Raw genomic sequence first — 20,114 nt, forward strand, 5'->3', positions numbered from 1 at the left:
GTACTGACGCTTGTTTATTTATCCATTTACTTTCTTCTAACCTTCATCACCACCCTAGGAACCTTTTTTTTTTTTTTTAATTTGGAATATTAAGCAAACCACACGTCAAATGTGGGGCTTGAACTCATGATAGTATGATCAAGAGTTGTATGCTCTACCAACTGAGCCAGCTAGGGGCCCTTTTATGAGCCTGTCTTATCCATCCATCCATCCATCCATCCATCCATCCACTCATTCATTCATATTTATGAAAGAGAGAGAGAGAGTGCTTGAGGAGGGGCTGGGGAGGGGCAGAGGGAGGGGGAAAATCTCAAGCAGGCTCCCCACTGAACCTGATGCAGGGCTCTATCCCAGGACCCTGAGATCAGGACCTGAGCTGAAATCAAGAGTGGAACGCTCAACTGACTGAACCACCCAGATGCCCCAAATCTGTTTTTAACAGAGGGACAAACTGACATTAAGGGAGTCAAGTAACTTGCAGAGCTGAACTTAGATTCCAACCCTGTTGATCTAATGCTGAAATAGGAACCCCAGTTTTTGTAAGTATTTGCTGAAAGCTTCCTAACTCAAAGTGCTTTAGAAAGAATTCTGTGATTCTTTACTGTTGCATTTTCTCTTCTCCCTCTTTTGTATCCCCTTCTTCTGCCTCTTCTTTTAGAAGGCTTTATTTATTGTTACAATGCACATGATTCTCCTTTCTAGAGGTACTACTGCTAATATGTTGCCCTGAAAGTTCACCCTTCCAGCAGGTTCTCTGTGCCTGTAGCCATATGTATGCTGTTTCTACATATGGAGGCTGCACTGATCCACAGGGTCTGCTGCTCAGAGGCCTGGTGATGGCTCCTGTTTTGAATTTCAATTCATAAAAGTCAGAAACCCCTTCAGGAATTTCTTTGTGTTATAATCTGATTGAAAGCTTTCAGAAGGACTTCAGGAGGACTGTCCATCTGGGGACATCGTGCACAACTCCTGCTGGGATGCTAATAGTTGCATAATTGCTTTGAGTGCATGGGAGTGGAGTGGAGGGGACCCATGACTTCTTAGCATGATAATGGGGTTGTTTTCTGATTTGTGAACTGATACATTCATGAAGTTGTAAATGTTAGACCTGCTTAGTACCTGTTATCTTTCCTGTGGACTTGATTGTACGGTAAAGAGAGCAAGTTTAAAGTCAGGATTGTCCAGAGGAGGGAAAATGGGTCCTCGGGTCAATTGAGAAGTTTGAAAGGCTGATGCTCTGATGTTAGGATCCCTTATTTTGCTGCATCAGCCCAAATAGGAAAGAAAATTATGACTCAGCTCTGGGGATGTGTGTCTTCTGCAGAGGCCCAGGAGAGCGAGAAGGGGGCACTTCGTTTGAGCAGTTCTCTTGAAAACATTTGTCTGCTGCAATTTTTAGAAGGTGGGGCTGAAGAATACATTTGGGGAGAACATCCTGTGTCGAGAGCCAATTGTTGCCTCCATGGGGCATCTTTCTAGTCTCTGTATCTGAAAGTGGCCTGTGTGCTGCCCACCAGGGAAGTGCAAACAAAGGACCAATTTTTTAGGAGCATGTCCATCAAGTCTGTGTGGTCAGCTTGACATCAATAGCTAAGCTGAGGTCTCCAAGCCCAGAGGAAACAGCTATTGCTTTTCTGGATGTAGTAGAAACTGACCAGCTGCTTGTTTCCAATTCTCCCAGCAGAGACCACTCCCATTCTGCAAAAAGTCCTGTGCCTGTCCTTCTATTTCTATGCACCACAGCTTGCAAATTACCTCTCTTTCCTTAGATCTCTAGGGGCAATCATTACTGTGTGTTATGATGAAGAAGAAAGTGTTATTTTCCTCTTTGAAAGGAAAACAACACCAGGTGAGCTGGCTTCAGGGGCGAAAATTTCCAAAGATCATTTTGCTAATGACACGCACATACTCACAGAACATAGAAAGACATCCTGTATTTGGTTTCAAGGCTCCTGATAATAACAGCAGGCTGCTCTGGAGGTGGACCCGGCAGGAGGACTGAGGAGGAGCCATCCTTCATGGGATATGTTGCAGTTGCAGTGATGAGCCATCTGTTTCTAGGACGAGTCTTTTTTTTTTTTTTTTTTTTTTTTTTTTTAATGGATAGGATGATTCTAGTAGGTCTGGAGGAGCCCATGAAAATATCCCTGCCAGGTCTTCTCAAAATTCATCTTCTTCCTTCCTTGTGTATGACAGCCCTCTCTGTAATAAGGCAATTTAGGCATAGGAGGCCAGTGAAGGCACATCTTTCAAAAAAAAAAAAAATGCTCACCCTGTCAATCCAGATTCTCTCCTACCTGGCCCTCCCTTTGATCCTCACTCAGGATGACAGGGCATATCTTTCTTAAAGTTCATTTTTATCTCAAGGGCAGTTAAACGGATGCTGTGATGGGTTACTTGGGTTGCCATGGCCCTGGGCTAAAGTTGGGCAGGTGTCCACTCTTCTCTGTGTTTTTCTTTTGTAATATTATACTTATTGAGGGCCTATCGATGCAAAGTCCTGCCACCTGCTACCTAGGAGACAAAGATGACCCCTGACTTCAAGGTGCTTACAGTCTAGGCAGTTAGCTGTAGGAGTACGCGATGGGGGCAGTACTACTTTTGGTGACTTAAGCAGAGTTCTTAAAAATGTTGACATCATTGGAAAACTGTCCTTGCCAAATTTGTAGGGGTAATTTCAATAGTAAAGCCAAACAGTGGGAAAGGGTGTGTCGAAGAATGTATCCCCTATTTAGCCAGAGACATTAGACAAGTAATATGTGATATTCTGTGATAACGTGGGGAAGCCTGCAGACCTCTGCAGAGGCCATGAGGTATAGCACTGCCTCTCTCCAGGATTGTGCCCTTGGGCAATGCTCTTGGCTTCTCTGAGCTCCTGTTTCCCAAACCCATCTCCCAGGTCTCTGTGAGGATTATATGAAATTAAGTGAGAAAACTCCCGACATATACTACAAGCTCATTAAAGGGTTTCTTCCTTTCCCCTGTCCTTTCCCTGTTACTCTAGGATTTGGAGCAGAGCCCAGAACTGTACAAAACGCTAGGCTCCAGCACTAAATATGTTTGCAATCCTGGCAACATTTTAGCCCTTTCTAATTACAAAGTTTATACTTTGCCAAAGCTGAATTAGGGGTGAGGATGGAGAGAAGGGGGGGCTAATTATAGAGACTAAATACACTGGAGTGGGGGCGGGGGAGGGAAGGAGAACCACAGGGCCAATCACACCCAGAGGCTGAGTAATTCCAGAATAATGAGGAGACGCAGACAGGAATTCGGACTTTCCAAGGTAATTAAAAAATATATGTTTCAGGGAAATACATGAGACAGATAAGCACATGATGAGCTAGCTATGAGCCTCTACTTTTGGTTTCCCCAAAGTGAGAAGTATGGGGAGGTTTCTGGGGCTGAGAGAGCTGCAGGCTTATGGGGACCAGGATGGAGCCATAACTAGGCAGCAGGGACCAGGAGACCCTGGCCAAGTAGTGTGGGGTAAGACCGGGAGTGGGGTGGGGGGGCACCTGCTGAGGGTGGGAACTTTAGGCAGTCCTAGAGAAGAGAGCTTTTCCAGAGCTGGGTAATTGCAAGGCTAGAATGTAGCAAAAATCTGGTTAGTTAAAAAAAAAAAAAAAAAAAAAAAAAAAAAAGCATGCAAAGGGACCAAGAGCAGAGCCCAGGTGAATCAGGACACCAGGACACCAGGAAGTGTTCCCCCAGCCATGGCTCCCTGACTTGCCTTTGGTGCAAGGTGGGAAGGTCTTGGATCCTACTTGACATCACCTATATCAGGTTGTGTATCTGTTGGACTTTATGTTCCTCCCAGATCTAGACCTACTAAGTTTTTTAAAGATCCAGAATTTCAACCAGTGTCCCCTCCTGGACCAACACATTTGCTTCATACCATTTCTGTATTTTTTACTTTTGGGGGGTATACTTCCAAAGTTTCTAACAAACTGCAAGATGAGAACTATCTTATGGGTGAAGAAAGGACTCTATCCTTACAGAAAGCCCATTGTTTTTAGATCTGGTAAAAGTTTCTATCAACTAGGATATGAGGACCATGAGGGCAGGAGCTGGTTATATTCTCCTTGGAGTTCAGAGCACCTCCTATGTAATAGGAACCCCCCCTCCACCCCAGAGTTTTCATGAAATAGTGAACAACCATCATGATGACAATTCAGTAAGGCTAGTCCCTTAGGGAGGAACTGCCCGAAAGGATGAAAATGCAGCTGGGGAGGTGGAAGAGGTGTTTCATGAGGGTCCTTCAAGGTCAAATAAAGGACAGTATTTTGAAGGTTTTGAGAAGCCACTTAGGAGATTATAGTCAGGCCATGTGGAGGTGGGCTGATGGCGTTGAGGGAATCCATCGGAGTGATGGGCTAAGGCAGTGCCAGCGGGACGGAGCACAGGGCATGTCTCCAGACCTTGTTTGTTCAGCATAGTGTCAAAAGTGAAAAGCGAGTAGGGTCAGCTGGCAAAATCTGCAGGCCACACAAGAAGGGGATCTCTGGCTTTCTTTGAAGATGGCCATGGTAGTCTTCAAAGATACATTCAATTCTTTTCCGGGGGTAGTCGTCTAAACTATTTGTTCCTTCTCTTCAAGCTAGTCTTTCAACCAGGAGAATTGTTTTTGAGTCACATCTATTTGGGGAAGGACAAAAATGTGTCTGAAAAGCCCAGCAGGTTCTCATATCTCTTCTTGCTCTGGGAGATTGAAGTCCACCAGCAACTGACCTACCTAGAAATGTTCCCTTAGATAACCCTGTGCTGCGTTCTGAGTCTCCCAGTGGATCTGTGTCGCACAGGGGTTCCATTTTAATGGCTCTTTTCTTTCCAAAGGAAGTATTACTTCTCAGGAAAACCTAACCCAACAAAACAAACAAACAAAACCCCCCGGAACTCGCCTCCATTCCTTTCCCTTCCTCTAGCCTAGGCTAAAATGTGTCTGTGCCAGGTTTGCTCCTAGAGCTTTGAGGCATCAATTAGTTGAGCACCTTCTGTTGTCACTCAAGGACCTTCCCAGTCTGGCCCTAACTTCTTTCTTGCATTTACCCCCCACCATCCTCCCCAGGGCCCCCTGAGTTGCCTCCTGACTCATCAGCTTCCCTGGAAGCACATCATTAGATAATTCGGCATCACTGAAGGAGAGCAGAAGATGCCACTACAAAAGATGTCACCTTGGCCCACTGATTATTTTGAACTGAGCTTACTTAAGAAATTGTTGGTACGAGAAGGATCCTCGGATCATGTTTTGTTCCTCTTAAAGCGGGAACTAAATCCTCCTTGTGAAAAGTGTGCTCCTTTTACCAGGAGGGTTGAAGACATCCTTATCACCAGACTTAGGAATTTAGGGCCAAGAGGGATCCATGAAGAACACTTGCCACTTCTTAACTAGTTTATTCCTTCAAGCCCGAAGCCCTTCATCTGGTCAATTCTTCTTCTTCTTCTTCTTTTTTTTTTTTTTAAATAATATTTTATTTATTTATTTAACAGAGAGAGAGAGAGAGAGAGAGAGAGAGACAGAGAGAGATCACAAGTAGGTAGAGAGAAAGGCAGAGAGAAAGGGGGAAGCAGGCCAGAATAGGGGAGGCCAGATCCCAAGGACCTGGGCTGGGAATTCTGAGTTGTCCGGCAGGCAGGTCCTCCCAGTGGTAGTCAATAGATTCCTGCGCACATTTAAGGCTTCTTTGCTTGCACTGGTTTCCAGGAGGGGAAGGGAGTAGGAGAGGAGGTAAGGGTAAGGGGGAGGAAGCTTAGTATAGGTTGAGAGTTTGAATCTGGACTCTCGAACTTACTGGCTAGGTGAGCTTGGCAAATGCCTGGACCTCTCTGAGGCTCAACTTTTCTCTTCTATGGAGTAGAGAAATACGGATATCTATCTTGCTGTGTTGTGAAGTTCAATGAGATGATACATTTTTATTGCTCAAGTGAGAAAATGTTGCTTTCGTTCTACTTGGAAGGCAGCGTTTTCTGTCTGGGTGGTATTTGCCAGCTTTCCATCAGTCATGCACGATTCTCCTCGAGACTTTTACCATATCATTGGCAAAGATCAAACATCACTGTACTCCCATTTAATTTTAAAAAGTAAACTCATTCTTACTAACAGAATACATTTGTTTAGGAAGGAGACTGTATCACTCCTGTAACCATAGGATAACTATACAAACAAACACGATGAAAACAACACAGTGCTATGTTACTGATGTTCAGCCAATACTGTTTACTTTGTTGCAAAAAGGGGATTCATGAGTTAGCAAGTAGGTGGCAGAGCTATGCTGGTCCCCCAAAGATTTTGATGTCCTTGACCATCAAAAGGGATTGAAAGAACAGTGAAAAAATACAATCACCCTTTCTCTATGTGATCCAATGCTACTTAACACCATGCTTGAACACCTTATGAAATCATGTCAGTTCCCACAAAATAGAGTATCTTCCACTTTGGGAAATGCCAGCATTGGGCATCAGTCATTTGGGCACACAATAGTAGCCCATGACCGCAGGGATGTGGGTCAGGGCCAGGATCCCCAGAGAAGGGAGCTGCCACAGGGTGGTGGGGAGAGGTATTCAAGACCCTGGCCTGGGGGTGAGGGGTGGAGGTGTGTATTCAAGGCAGACCTGCCGCAGAGTGGGGTGCTAAAAATCCAGAGGGTCTCACCTCGAAGGCTGCAGGTTTGCTGCTCAAGAGGCGTGAGGGTAAGGCTCTGATTGTTCTTGTGGCTATGTTATGCATTGCTGCAGAGGTGAGGGAATATGTAGAAATGCAGGTCTGGGTTCTGGGCCTTTATATAATTATAGCTATTTTTACAGAGCTCTTACCAAGGTTTCTGAACATATTAACTCATTTAATTCTCATAACAATCCAATGAATAGAAATCTGAATTCTTTTCATTTCACACATGAAGAAACTGCAGCTTAAAGGTTAAATAACTTGCTCTCATTTTTTGAGGTTGTAAGCGGCAGAGCTGGTATTGGTAAATGATGCGGTGGGCAAGAATTTGCTTTACAACATTACCCAAGGTAAGAAAGAGCATTGTAAGTGTTCTTTCTTTCTTTCAAATCAAATCACAGTAGTGGTAGTAAAGTGGCCATCATCAGTCTTTGTTAGGGCTCCCTTCTTTGCTCCTGTGGACCACTTAAATGGTCCCACAAACAGTGGGGTCACCTGGCTCTTAGCCCGTGGCTGTGGTCACCGTGGTTTTCCTTATTCTTCCTGCTACTCAGGGCTGCCACAGGGGCCGTCTTTGTACCCTCTGCTAAGCAGTTCCGGTCTGGATGAATGCAGTGACACCACTCAATAAGTTCTGATTCTGTTTTCAGACTGTACGCCCAGCTGGGGCCCGTGTTGCTGATCCCAGGACTGCAGGATTAATAGTCTCCATAGACTCCCCCCAGCTCTCCCCGATCCTGCAAGAGGGACTGGAGTCCGTCTCTTCTCTGGAAACTCAGTCCCTGCTTCTCAGAGTTTCCCTCCGCCAGAGCTTGGGCACCCCCTCTATAAGTCAAAACACCAGCCCCTCTTCCTCTTCCCTTCTGGCTTAGCTCCTGGGTTGGTCTAATTGTCTGAAGACTTGGTTGAAGGCATCTTTGGACTTGGCCTGAATCAATACACACACACACACACACACACACACATACATTACCTGTTTCCTATAGAAAGAAGAACGTAGGGTAGATCTTCTTAACCTCGAGTTAGCACAAAATTGCCCAGAGAACTTGCTGATAAAACAGATTTATGTCCCCTTTTTGTTTCAAAGGATTTGGGATGGAGCCCAGGAAGCTGTATTTAACTGGCACGAAATGATTTTGCTCTAAGTGATTTGAGAACCACGCCGTGGGAAACATTGACCTGCCTTTAGCACAGAGAAGAGCCAAGAGGGAGAAAATTAGCATTTCAGGGCGTACTACACAAACATTAGCACCTTGACAAATCAACCTGTGTACTATAAATACATATTTGCAATAAATAATACTATGGAAACTATTGGTATAATGATATGAATATATGATTTGCTTGGCAATTTCAACTACTCTTATGGTATGATCATTTTTTTTCTGAATAAGTCCTTCAAAAAACACAATTTTTTATAACACCATAATATTTAACTGTGTAAGTATGCTAACATTTATTTACCTATTCCCTGTTTTTTAATATATGTTTTCAGGTTTGATGTTCTAAGTAATGCTTTGATTAACATACACCTTCATATGTTATTCTCTTGCTTTGTATTTTATTTTATTTTTTTTTAAGATTTTATTTATTTTTTTGACAGACAGAGATCACAAGTAGGCCAACAGGCAGGTGGGGGCGGGGAAGCAGGCTCCCTGCTGAGCAGAGAGCCGGATGCGGGGCTCAATCCCAGGACCCTGAGATCATGACCTGAGCCGAAGGCAGAGGCTTTAACCCACTGAACCACCCAGGTGCCCCTTGCCTTTGTATTTTAAAATGAAGAACGATTCTGAACATCCCTAGTACTTTCAAGGATTTAGTATTCCTTTGAAATACTTTGTTGTTTTCCTCTCACTGAAAGATCAGGTGTTTTGGTCTGTGTTTAATAATCAGTTGTTTCTCATACCTTGGGAACAAGCTTTCTGTTTTTACACAGTGGAAATAGCTAAGAAGGGAGGGCAGTGTACTTCCCATGTCATACTAATGAGCATATGCAGTTATAAGTGGGACAGAGACAGTGATTCTGGGGAGCCTCAGAGAACACTGTCTCCCAATACCAGCCAGAAAAGTCTTGGTATTTGCAGTCCATGGGTTGATGTAACCTACCCTGGAATCATCAAGTGATGTGTTTCAAGGAGTACTGCAGGTAGTTAAAACATATGTTATGGTCAGGAAGTTGAAGAGAAATAACTCAAGCCTTCCTGAGAACCCCTGCACCACACCATCTCAGCTGGGAGCTTGATGGCTGTCGAAGGCCAGTTAGGGAAGCAAAGAGTGAATAGGTCCTCGTGAAAGGTGGCATCTTCAGGACATCAGCTGGGCTGACTTTTTTTTTTTTTTAAACAAAGGTAAATCAGTTGGTCTATTTACAGAAAGTGTAAGGGCACTCTGGCCCATGGGCCATTTTAGACTTGCTTTCAGCCTGACATAGAATAAATACCTTTAATGAACAAACATTTCCAAAGACCTTCTGTAGTTAAACACCCATGTTTGGTGTTGGAGATGCAAAAATACATTAGGAAAAAAACCCCCACAAAACCCAGCGCATTATCTATCCTAGAATTGCTTACAACCTCTTGGCAGAGAGACACATAAACAATTAGAATAAAATATGATAATAGCGATATCATGAGACCTCTTGAAGTAATTCTAAATGTTTAAGTATAAAGAGCCATCAAATTGCCAAAAATGGCTTGTCGGTTCATAAATGATGCTTTTAATTTAAAAAAGATACTATTCCTAGATATTAAAATAATAACAATTGTGTTTTAAATATTACTCTGATGGTTCAAAGCATTGTCACAGATGCTGGAAATGACCTAAAGAAGTCACCTAGTACAGCCCCTCCCTTTAGGAACCTCAGAAAGTAAGTGACTCATTCAAGGTTCCCCAGGGACTTGATGGTAGAGATAGGACTATAATTCATGTCCTCCTTCCGGTGGTCCAGTGATCTTTCTCTTCCACAGCCTACAGTATTTTATACTGAGCCCCCCTGCCCTCTCTTAGTACCCATTTTTGGTATGACCGACACAATTTGTATGAAAACTTGAGGAAGAGGTGCCTCAAATGTGAACTGACACATTGGACATCTCATTAGTACCCATTGGAGTTTGTCGACTTCCTTATTCATGTAAAAGAGAATTATAGCAAGCTTCCCAAGGGTCTAACAAGCTTCTCAAGGGTATAACTCAAGTTATACCTTTATGTGCCTCAGTTCTCCCTAAACTCCTGCCAAATACTTTCAGGGGTACACAAGTCTAGTTCGTGTGTTGGTGTACTAGTCCTTCTGGTCCAGATTATCCGACATTTTCTTCTGCCTTGATTCACTGCGGTGATTTTCCCTTCAAGGCCAGTTGTAACCGAGGGTACAGCTGCTGTTGAGGGGGCCAACGAGAGTGCCTAGCTTTCTGGGGTGGGTGCTGAGGACACTAGTATCTTTGCTAAGGGGACCATCTTCTCTTATTGCTTGTGCTAAAGTTGCTACATTCCAGGCTCTTGATACATCACCAAGATTTGACTGAATCTGGTGAAAAATCCGAGTTTTCCCTTCCTTCAGTTGTGATTCACTGGGCTGTGACCAGGTTGCACTCTCCAGTTCTCTCTTCCAATAGGAAACTCTTAGCCCCACATGCAAATAGTCTCTGGGACGCTCACCAAGTGGGCTCTCAAGACATGAGACAAATCCTAGGATGAAGAGACCTTAGGCTCGAAGCATAAAATCACTACCTAACTGGAAAAGCCTGGGTTCCATGGATGTTACACAAGTTCCAAGGGAAAAAGAGGCTGTGACCATGGGAAACACTGATTTCAACCAGTGAAGTAGATTTATTTTGGTGGGGGAAAGAATAGCAGCTTTCTTCCGAGGTATAACGTATGTAACGTTAATCCACTCATGAATGCAGGAATCAATGATTTTTTTTTTTTTTTAGCAAATTTATGAAGCTGTCCAACTGTCACAAAATAATCCAATTTTAAAACATTCCTACCATTCCCCCCAACCCACATTTCCTTAAGTTTACTTACAGCCAATCCCCACTCCCACCCAGAGACTTTCTGTCTCTGTGGATTTGCCTGTTCTGGACGTTTCATGTAAGAGGAGTCCTATAATACGCGGCCTTTGGCATTTGGCTTCTCGGACTTGGCGTATTGTTTTTGAGGCTCGTGCATGAATTATGTATCAGTACTTTGTGCCTTCCTTTTGCTGGTGATTATCCCATTGCCTGGCTGTACCGCATTTTGTGAAGGACACTTGTATTATTCCCAGTTTGGGGCTGTTATAAATTATAATATCAGCCTTCCTCTATTAATCTTTGGGTGGAATTTTTTTTTTTTAAATTTCTCCCAGGCAGATACTTAAGATGGAATGGCTGGCGTATTTTTTTTTAAATTATTTATTTAGTTACTTGACAGAGAGAGGGCATAAGCAGGCAGAGAGGCAGGCAGAGGCAGAGAGAGAAGCAGGTTCCCCACTGAGCAAGGAGCCCGATGCGGGGCTCGATCCCAGGACCCTGAGATCATGACCCAAGCCGAAGGCAGCAGCTTAACCCACTGAGCCACCCAGGTGCCCCGGCTGGTGTATTTTGTAAGCACGTGTCTAACATTTTAAGAAACTGCCACGCTGCTTTCCGAAGGAGCTGAGCCGTACTTCATCCCCAGCACCTCTAGATGAGGTACGGGGTGCAGCCCACTATATTGTTAAGTCAGTATCTATTCAGGTCTTTCACAGACTGGAACCTAGGAGCGTTCAGTTTGAATCTCCAGAAGAGAACAGTGAACGGGATATGCCATGTTTCCCAAACTTCTTTGCTCCTGGAACGCTATCTCTTCCCCCTACGCCTCCCGAAATGAGCTTATGAAGGCCCTAACGTTCTAGAGCACCCATTTCGGGAAGCATTACATCATTCTATTCTGATAGTATTTTTAGCTTTGTTCTCTGTGATATTTAATTACACACAAGGGTGTACCACACAGGGATGCTGAGTCGAACAGCACAGACTCAGAGGTTCAGGGAACGTGAGAGGTAAGAGAAGAGGCTGACGAGGTTGGGGCTGGCATGCGTCAGAGAGGGAGTGGTTTTCATGAGGAACGAAATGCCAGTTCGTTTTTCTCTGTACTTGGTTCCCCGGCGCGGCCCAGATGGACCCCCACATCTCAAGCTGGGCCGGGCTCACGTCGAGATGCTGGCTACACGTTAATTGTCAACGCTCCGTCAGATAACGATCATGATGACAGCAACAACAAAGATAATCAGATCAAATTTACATCCGTCACATCTGTGCCCGGCCCCCTGCTAAGCGTTCTTCACGGAGTACCTCACATGAGTGCTTTTATTACAACTGCTTTACAGATAAGGAAATTGAGGCCTGAAATGAAGAGCTTGTGTGCTCAGGCCATAGGGTGTGGCGGAGTCAAGACTTGAACTGGGGCCCCCTGATGCACGAGTTTGTGCTCTTGGGCCCCTCTACTCTGTGTCCCACCACCCCACCCAAAAAGGCAATCTGAAAGAAGTCTGGAAACAGATTTTCATTTTGGTTATACAGCACCTGGAGGATTCCAGAAAGATTTCCAGTCTAGAGTTTGCCCTCCAAGCATCACCACTGTCCTAATCACCTCACCTTCTCTTGTCTGCTGAGAGGACGTGCACCATCTGTTCTCCTGCGGGAGTCTCCTCGTGTCTGTCCTTCTCATCCAGTCCCATGGCCACTACCTTTGTCCTGGCCTCATCTCGCCTCTGGATGTTTACCCTCCCCACCATGAAATTTCTACCTAGTTTCATTGTTCCTAGGTTTTCTCTTAAAAACCAGGTCACCTATTCCCACCAGGGAGATCTTTCTAGATCCCTGCTCGGTGGGACAGGCTGCTCTGCTCACTTCAACAACTGTCATGGCTCCTTTTGCTCAGAGGAAGATTCCCAGTCCTTGAGAAGGGCATCCAGACCGACTGCTCTTCACGACCCCATTCTATCGCCTCTAAGTCTCCCTTCTTGGTTCGGCTGCTGTAGGCAGGTGTTTCACTGCTGCCCAAACAAGGTAAGTCATGTTCTCTCCATGACTTTGCTGATCCTTGGTCTCCAGTGCACAGTGGCCTCCTCTCCTTCTGGCTTCTCTGAGCCTTTTTCTGCCCTTGACAGGCCCCAGCCTCTAGGATGCTGTTCCAGCACATTCCATAAAGACCCATCCCTCTTCTGAACTCCTGGGAGAGCCTACAATTGTGATGTCTTCAGCATCAGTCTTGTTTACTGTGAAATGAGTTCTTAATAATAGCCCTTGCCTCATAGGGTTGAATAAAAAAAACAGGATACATGTGATACCTCTTAGCCTAGTACCTGGGACAAAGCCACAAGGCAAGTATTCAATAAATAAAAGATACCATTATTAATAAATGCAAGATACTATTATTAATAATTAAGATTGTCATTTTTATTACTGCATGCATGACTCTTCCATGAGGAATGGATGTCTTGAGAATGGGGCTCAGGTCATGTCGTATCTATCACATGGCCTGAAACACCAGAGATCCTGGGGGACGTTTATGCAGGATGGGCACACAAAGCCTAACCTGAGGGTCAGAGACTTGATGCCACTCTTGGCTCTGCAGGGAACGGGGCGTGTGACCTTAACTTGTCTATTTGGAGTCTATTTGGACTTCATTGGAGTCCTTGGGATGTTTGTACCCCCTCCCTAAGGTTCTCCGTGAACATGCTTCAGATCCAATCCCTGATGGTTGGTTTTCTGTGTTAACTTGGATACCTTCTTTGATCCTCCCTAACCCTCAGTTTTCTGCATCCATAAAATGGAGAGAATGGTTTTGCTTCATGATTGGCTGTGAGGATACACGGTTATTGCTTTTCAGTCAATAGTTGCTCTCATGCTTATTCTCTTATTGCTGGCTAGAGGATAAACACTTGGCTTGTTAATGTTGTTGAGTTAGTTCATTTCCTGGGGCTGCCTTAACCAAGTACAACAGTGTGGGTGTCTTAAACAAAGAAATCCACCATCTTATTGTTATGAAGGCTAGAAATCCGCAGTCAGGGTTGGTTCCTTTGGAGGGCAATAAGGGACACTTCTCGTCTAGCTTTGGGTAGCCTCAGGCATTGGTTTGTAGATGGTGCTTCTGAGATACTGGGGGGTTAGTGCTTCAATATACCTTCTTGGGGATTCACATTGAAAGTGATTAATGGTTGTATTCTCTGGAAAATGCTTTGCTGGAAAAATAACTTGGCATTTCTCAATGGAAGAGAAAACAACCCCACAACACCCGACGGTGACTCCTCGTTACTTGACTGCCCTTGCCATCTGCAGAAGCTCATTTCACTGGATCAGATGAGTAGAATTAGCTTCGACAGAGATCTCTTTCTTTCCACAAAGTCAGTCCCAGGACCTCTGCCCCTTATGACATTTTCCTCATATACTTTTAGAATTGCAAATCTATCATTTCTGGTTCACGACATTCTTTGCAGAGCCCCCAGGATGGAAATAACACACCAGATCTCAGGCAGTTGGCATTCTTTCTGTTTTTTTTTTTTTTTTTTTTTTAATAGCACTCTGCAAAACTCTCATGCTGTTTACATGTGATTTATATTCCTCCTGTGATTCCTAAATGGATATAATGAAAACAGATTTAGAATATTAATCTGACATGGTTCAGGCCAGCATGGTCCCATACAGTTTTATTTAGTGGGGATGGTAAAAAATCTGAAAAGATAAAGTGAGAATCAGTCCTTAGTAAATCTTTCTTGCTGGCTCTTAAGACACTGTTCCTGGGAAAGCTGTCCATTGGAGTCCTTGGGATGTTTGTGGAAAATGTAGGTTTCAAGGTCCCACCCACCATTCTGCAAGTTCTAAGTCTTTGGAGGAGTGGTCCTGGGATTTGCATTTCCAATAAGTCCCTCAAACCCCTGTGGTCCTGGCCTACCCTACCTTTGAGAAGTACCACCCAGAAAAAATGTGGGGTTTTTTGTGTCACATGAGTTCCAGAGCTAGAGTCTGTCCAGGGCTGAAGGTGAGGAGAGCCAGGCAGGTAGTCGTGAGGCATGGGGATGAGTGGGTCCCATCTGTTGTGGGGTGGCATCTTCGTGTGGATTTCAGATGGGACAGGGAGGCCTATGAAGGTTGAAGGCACATATACACAACAGCATGTGAGTTGAGCTGGGGCGGCCAGCTGTGAAGGGGTCCAGCAGCCAGGGAGAGCTGAAGTGGGGTCAGGTGTCTGGGAGGGACCTTACTTCTACCCCTGAGGGCCGCACAGAGAGCAGCTGGGTCTTTGTGTCCCTCCTGGGAAGCTAAGTGAAAACTCAGACCCTGGAGCTGAACCAGCCCCTCTGCATGCTCTGGGAATCTGCATTCTAAAGCTCTCTAGGTGATCTAATGTGACAGTCCCTCTGAACAGCATTTGGGAAGCACAGGGACCATGGAAAGAATGGACTTTGGGAATCAGTGGGTCTGGTGTTGAGTCCTCGCAGTTTGATCTTGACCTAACTCCAGCTGAGCTACGGTTTCTTTATCCGTAAAATGAAAGTACAAATACTTGCTTCTTCTTCTTCTTGTTCTGATCGTTGTGACGATTATGGAGAAGGGACATGACACATTGAGCACAGTTTCTGGCCCACAGTAGGCTCCATGTAGTGGTGGCTCCAAACCTTGTGAGAACTGAGATTCAAAGGATTGGGACAAAGGGTGCCAGTCGCTGGGCATGAGAATCAGCAGGTGGTCTCAGGGATTGGCCTTGGCTCTGATAATACTGGGTCCTGGTTTCTACAGTTGGAACTTGGAAAATACAAGAGCAACTACTATGTCAGGGCTAAAATAATATTTCCCACGCAGGTCTGATGCTGTTGCAAGTATTTTATGAACAATCTATTTTATGAACAGTCAATTACTATTGTTATCTCCATTTTACAGATGAGAAAGCAGAGCCTCAGAGAGAAGTAAGCACGGTCACACAGCCCTGATGTAGCAGCATCGAGCTCTCCAGCTCTGGGTTTTCAACAGCTTTTCCTCCTTAGCTCAGCCAAGGACAAGATCAGAGGGGCCCTTGAACCAAAGTGCTGAGTCTCAAAGTGAGCTGGGCCTTTGGAGAAATGGTCCTGGAGGTTTGCCACCGCATTCTAGATATAAAATCACACAGCCACCTCATAACGAAGTCAGAAAAGCTGGCATTTTTCTAACAGAAGCTGAGCTGTAATACACATGCCCTATTGCCACCGGCTTGATAAATTCTAAAAGAAAATCCCATAACACAAAATCGTCTTGTCTTGAGAATCCCTTGGCCACTTTCTGTTTCCTTCTTTTGTACGAGTTGACCCCTTTCCTAGGTTACTCAGCACCACCGAGGGCCTCTCTGGCCACTGTTGTTTCTCCTCTTCTCCTTTGTCTCGCTGATTCAGTCCTTATTCATTTGATATGAATCCAAATGTCTGATCAAAATTTCCTCCACCTCGCGCTGGCCTTTGTAAACGTATTTGTTTCCTTCTGAGGGTATTTTCAGACTTTCCGTATTTTGTGACACTCTTCTCTCCGTTTTCTGTACTCCCAGGGCATAGCCTTCAATAGCAGAACAAATCGGTCCTGCTAGCAAGCTACCAAGTCCTGTGGGCTCCTTGTCAAGGAAAACAGCTGGCCCCATTTCTAATCAACATCTCCCCACAAAATTCTGCTGGGTCACTGAAGGAGACCAGACCAGAATTTGGAACTTTCCAAAGACTTGCCATATATATTGAATGTGAAAAGTTACTTACATTGTCTTTGCGTCAGTCTGATCTGTTTGGGAACCAAGGAGGAGAATCACCCAAGAAGTCACACAGACAGATTCTACCTTTAACGCCTCTGTGCATAGAATGGATGATGGTTATCGAAATAATCCAAACCTCTACCACGGTGCAAGAGATATAGCTCGAGAGGCGAGCCGGCAGTCCCGGACCCAAGGGATGGATGACTACAAGTATCAGGACAACTATGAGGGCTATGCCGCCGGTGACGGCTATTACCATGGCAACGAGTCCAACCCAGAGGAGGACGCACAGAGTGATGTTACAGAGGGCCATGATGAGGATGATGAGATCTATGAGGGCGAGTACCAGGGCATCCCTCACCCAGATGATGTCAAGGCCAAGCAAGCCAAGATGGCGCCCTCCAGGGCAGATGGCCTTCGGGGCCAGGCTGACCTGATGGCGGAGAGGATGGAGGATGAGGAGCAGTTGGCCCACCAGTACGAGAACATCATTGATGAGTGCGGCCATGGGCGTTTCCAGTGGATCCTTTTCTTCGTCTTGGGTTTGGCCCTGATGGCTGATGGAGTGGAGGTGTTCGTGGTGAGTTTTGCCCTGCCCAGTGCAGAGAAGGACATGTGTCTGTCCAGTTCCAAAAAAGGAATGCTTGGTAAGTAGAAATTTCCAAAGATCATTCTCTTTGTGGTGTTAAATTATGAAGGGGAAAGAGCAGTAAAATTTGTATAGCACCTGTCACTATTGGGCACCTGCAGTCTGCCACGATGCCCTTGCAAAGCTCTCACTTTACCTCCATTTGTCTTGAAGGCATTTTTATCTCAGAGAAAATTAATTGGCTCAAGTTTACCCAGGGAATAAATGTAAGAATTTGCATCCTTGCTCAAGTCTCTCTAACTCTAAAGTTCTTAGTTCTTTTTCCAAGCCTTATTGCCTTTTTGAGGGTGAAACTTCTCTCACCTTTATATTAAACCACCTTCCATATCCAAATGACTAATACATTTTGTGAGTGATAGGCCAGAAGGCCTCTTCCTCCCAGCTCTCTCTAGAGAATCTGGTGGCATCTGTCCCCAGTTTCTCTTGTATGCAAGTGTTAGTGGGCAGACTGCCTACGTACCTTGGGGATGCACTCTAGGTTGAGCTTACCCCCAGATCCCCTGCTGGCCATTGGGAGACACGCTGTAAAGCACAGATGGATTCCACAGGATGGAGGACCAGCCCTGCAAATCAGTAATGAGACTGGCACCATGAGAGCCAAGCCTCAGATATTAGGGCCTCAGACAAAGAGGATTTTGTGAAGTTAGAGGGAAGATGGACACCAGTGATATGGTGTAATAATACAAACAAGGATTTGTCTTGGTCATTCAATGCCTTGGAAACAAACCCATTCTCTAGATGTAGAGTCCATGCAGTTGATTACTTAGCAAACATACAATTATTGAGAACTTACTATGAGTCATGTTCTTAAGAATCCTTAAGAATTCAAAACCTTTCTAGCAACTTACTTCATTTATACAACAATTATTTATTATGTGTATACTGTGTGTCAGTCTCTGTGCTCTGTCCTCGGGGAGAAAATATTGAACCAGATAGACATAGTCCTGACCTCTCAAGGGACTCACACACAGCAGGACAAGTAGGCATTAGCAGACACAGAGAGTCCTTTAATTACTATAGAGATAAGTGCTACAAAATACCTTGTAGGGCTCTCTTCCCCAGGACTCACATTAAAGCAAGGATTGGCAGGGGTGCCTGGTGGTATAATCAGAAGCATCCAACTCTTGGTTACTGCTCTGGACCTGATCTCAGGGTCCCTATCCCAGGGTTGTGAGATCTTTAGGCTCTGAGCTCAGCCTGGAGTCTAAAGCTACTCTGGATAAGATTGGAATATGAAATAAAGAAAATACCCGCAATAGAGAGTTATTCCTGGAAGCTTTAAAAAATTTGTTTAATCCACTTATGTGTAACTAAGGGGCCATTTAAAATGATTAAACTGTGTCATATATGACCAGTAGGGAACTGAAAGAGATTGAGTATGTACAAATAGTAGGAATGACTTAAGGAGCAAAGCTATCACCAGAAGTTTTTAAACACCATTAGAATTTTAGTTGCTTTTTTTTTTTTTAAAGATTTTATTTACTTATTTGATAGACATCAAAGTAGGCAGAGAGGCAGGCAGAGAGAGAGGAGGAAGTGGGCTCCCCGCTGAGCAGAGAGCCTGATGCGGGGCTCGATCCCAGGACCCTGGGATCGTGACCTGAGCCAAAGGCAGAGGCTTTAACCCACTGAGCCACCCAGGTGCCCCTAGTTGCTTTTTTAAATTGTATTTTTATTTAAAAAATTCTGCTGTGTGCTTTTAAGTTTGAATCCTTTTTTTTTTTTTTTTTTTTTTTTTTTGGTAAAGGCAAAAAACAAAACAAACCCAAGCCCCAAACCAAACCATGCAGTCCCCAGTTGATCTAAACATTTGCAAGCCCTTAATTTGCTTTGTGGTATTTTCAACTGACACCCTGGGTCCCTGTTAGGCCAAGTTGGCAATGTCAGCAATGATTTCATGCCCTCTTGGTCTCTCTGCCACCCCGCTGCTTGGCAGCCTCATTAACAGAGCTGTGGTATGGTTGGAGCTCCCAGTGGCTCCCAGGGCAAATGCTGGGAGTTGAGGGAATGTGGTCCTAATCTGGAGAGCTCGTATTTGTGCAATTTTTCTTTCGGGGCTTGCCAAGAAGACTCTATGACTCAGCCGGAGGGCAGGCAGGCTACCTGAGCAGAGACGGACTTCCTATGCACTTATGGGCGCACCCCCCCCTCCCCGCCCCGTGTGGTCAAGGAAATGGATCCAGGGCTGTAGATGATGGGAAGGTCTCCAGGGGCCGGCATTTTCACACACTGCTTCATTTGACCTTCAGGGTCACCATAGTGATGAGAGGAGTTTCTCCCCATTTGTACATGTCAGGAAATAGGCTCAGAGATCTATATTCTAGGTCACACAGTAATTGCTAGAGCTGGGATTTCAACCCAGGTTTGTCTGATTTCAAATCTTCCCTCATTCTACTCCACCATCCTGCCTTTCTCTCCTACAAGGTCTTTGGAAAAGAGGTTGTGCCACGGGGCACATCAAGCACTGTGTAGATTGTTTAGAGGACCATAGGTTACTTCCAACAGAGAGGTGGCATGGTGTGAGAAATGATGCTGTGGGCGCTGGAGTCTGGCCACGAGGCTTTGGCCACTGGCTATGTCATTGATCAGTTAGTGACCTTGGGCAAGTCATAAATTCTCTGAGTTTCCCATAGATACAATAAAGGGAAAGCATTTTTTTTCTTTTTTTTTTTGTGAGGACTGAATGAAATAAAGCTGGTAAAGCAGCCAGCACTGCACAAAGCCTAAACAACTCTTAGGTCTTGCTATTTTGTATCCTGACATTCTCCTTCCCTGCATTTGTGATGTTATAGTTGCAGTGACGTAATGGAGCTCCATGCACCTTGGAGTTTGAGTCCTTGGGTTTGGGTCCTTGCTCTGCTAATTCTTAGGAGGGTGATTTGAGAAAAGTGGTTTAGTTTTTCTGTGCCTTGGTTTCCTTGTCTGCAAAATGGAGATGACAACGGGATTTACTTTATAGAGTATTGAGAGGATTCAATGAGTTCTATGCATTTAACTTGCCTAAAACAGGGCTTGCATATAATTGATGCTCAAGATATCTTCATTGTTGTTGTTATTATTATTATTATCATTTAT

General features: G+C 44.7%; 1 protein-coding gene across 5 annotated transcripts in view; it reads left to right on the top strand.

Moving 5' to 3' along the window:
* The window catches only part of SV2B (synaptic vesicle glycoprotein 2B), a 179,211-nt gene that overhangs the window by 94,556 nt on the left and 64,541 nt on the right, over window positions 1–20,114 (top strand). For all 5 annotated transcript variants that reach the window (XM_045067211.1, XM_045067212.1, XM_045067210.1 and 2 more), the window contains exon 2: window positions 16,196–17,037. In XM_045067211.1, coding sequence (XP_044923146.1) covers window positions 16,497–17,037 — 541 coding nt within the window. In that variant the 5' untranslated portion in view covers window positions 16,196–16,496. The remainder of the gene's footprint in view (window positions 1–16,195; window positions 17,038–20,114) is intronic.

Source organism: Mustela putorius, unplaced genomic scaffold, assembly GCF_011764305.1.
Source record: "Mustela putorius furo isolate JIRA1106 unplaced genomic scaffold, ASM1176430v1.1 tig00003875_pilon_pilon_pilon, whole genome shotgun sequence".
Classification (NCBI taxonomy): Eukaryota; Metazoa; Chordata; class Mammalia; order Carnivora; family Mustelidae; genus Mustela; species Mustela putorius.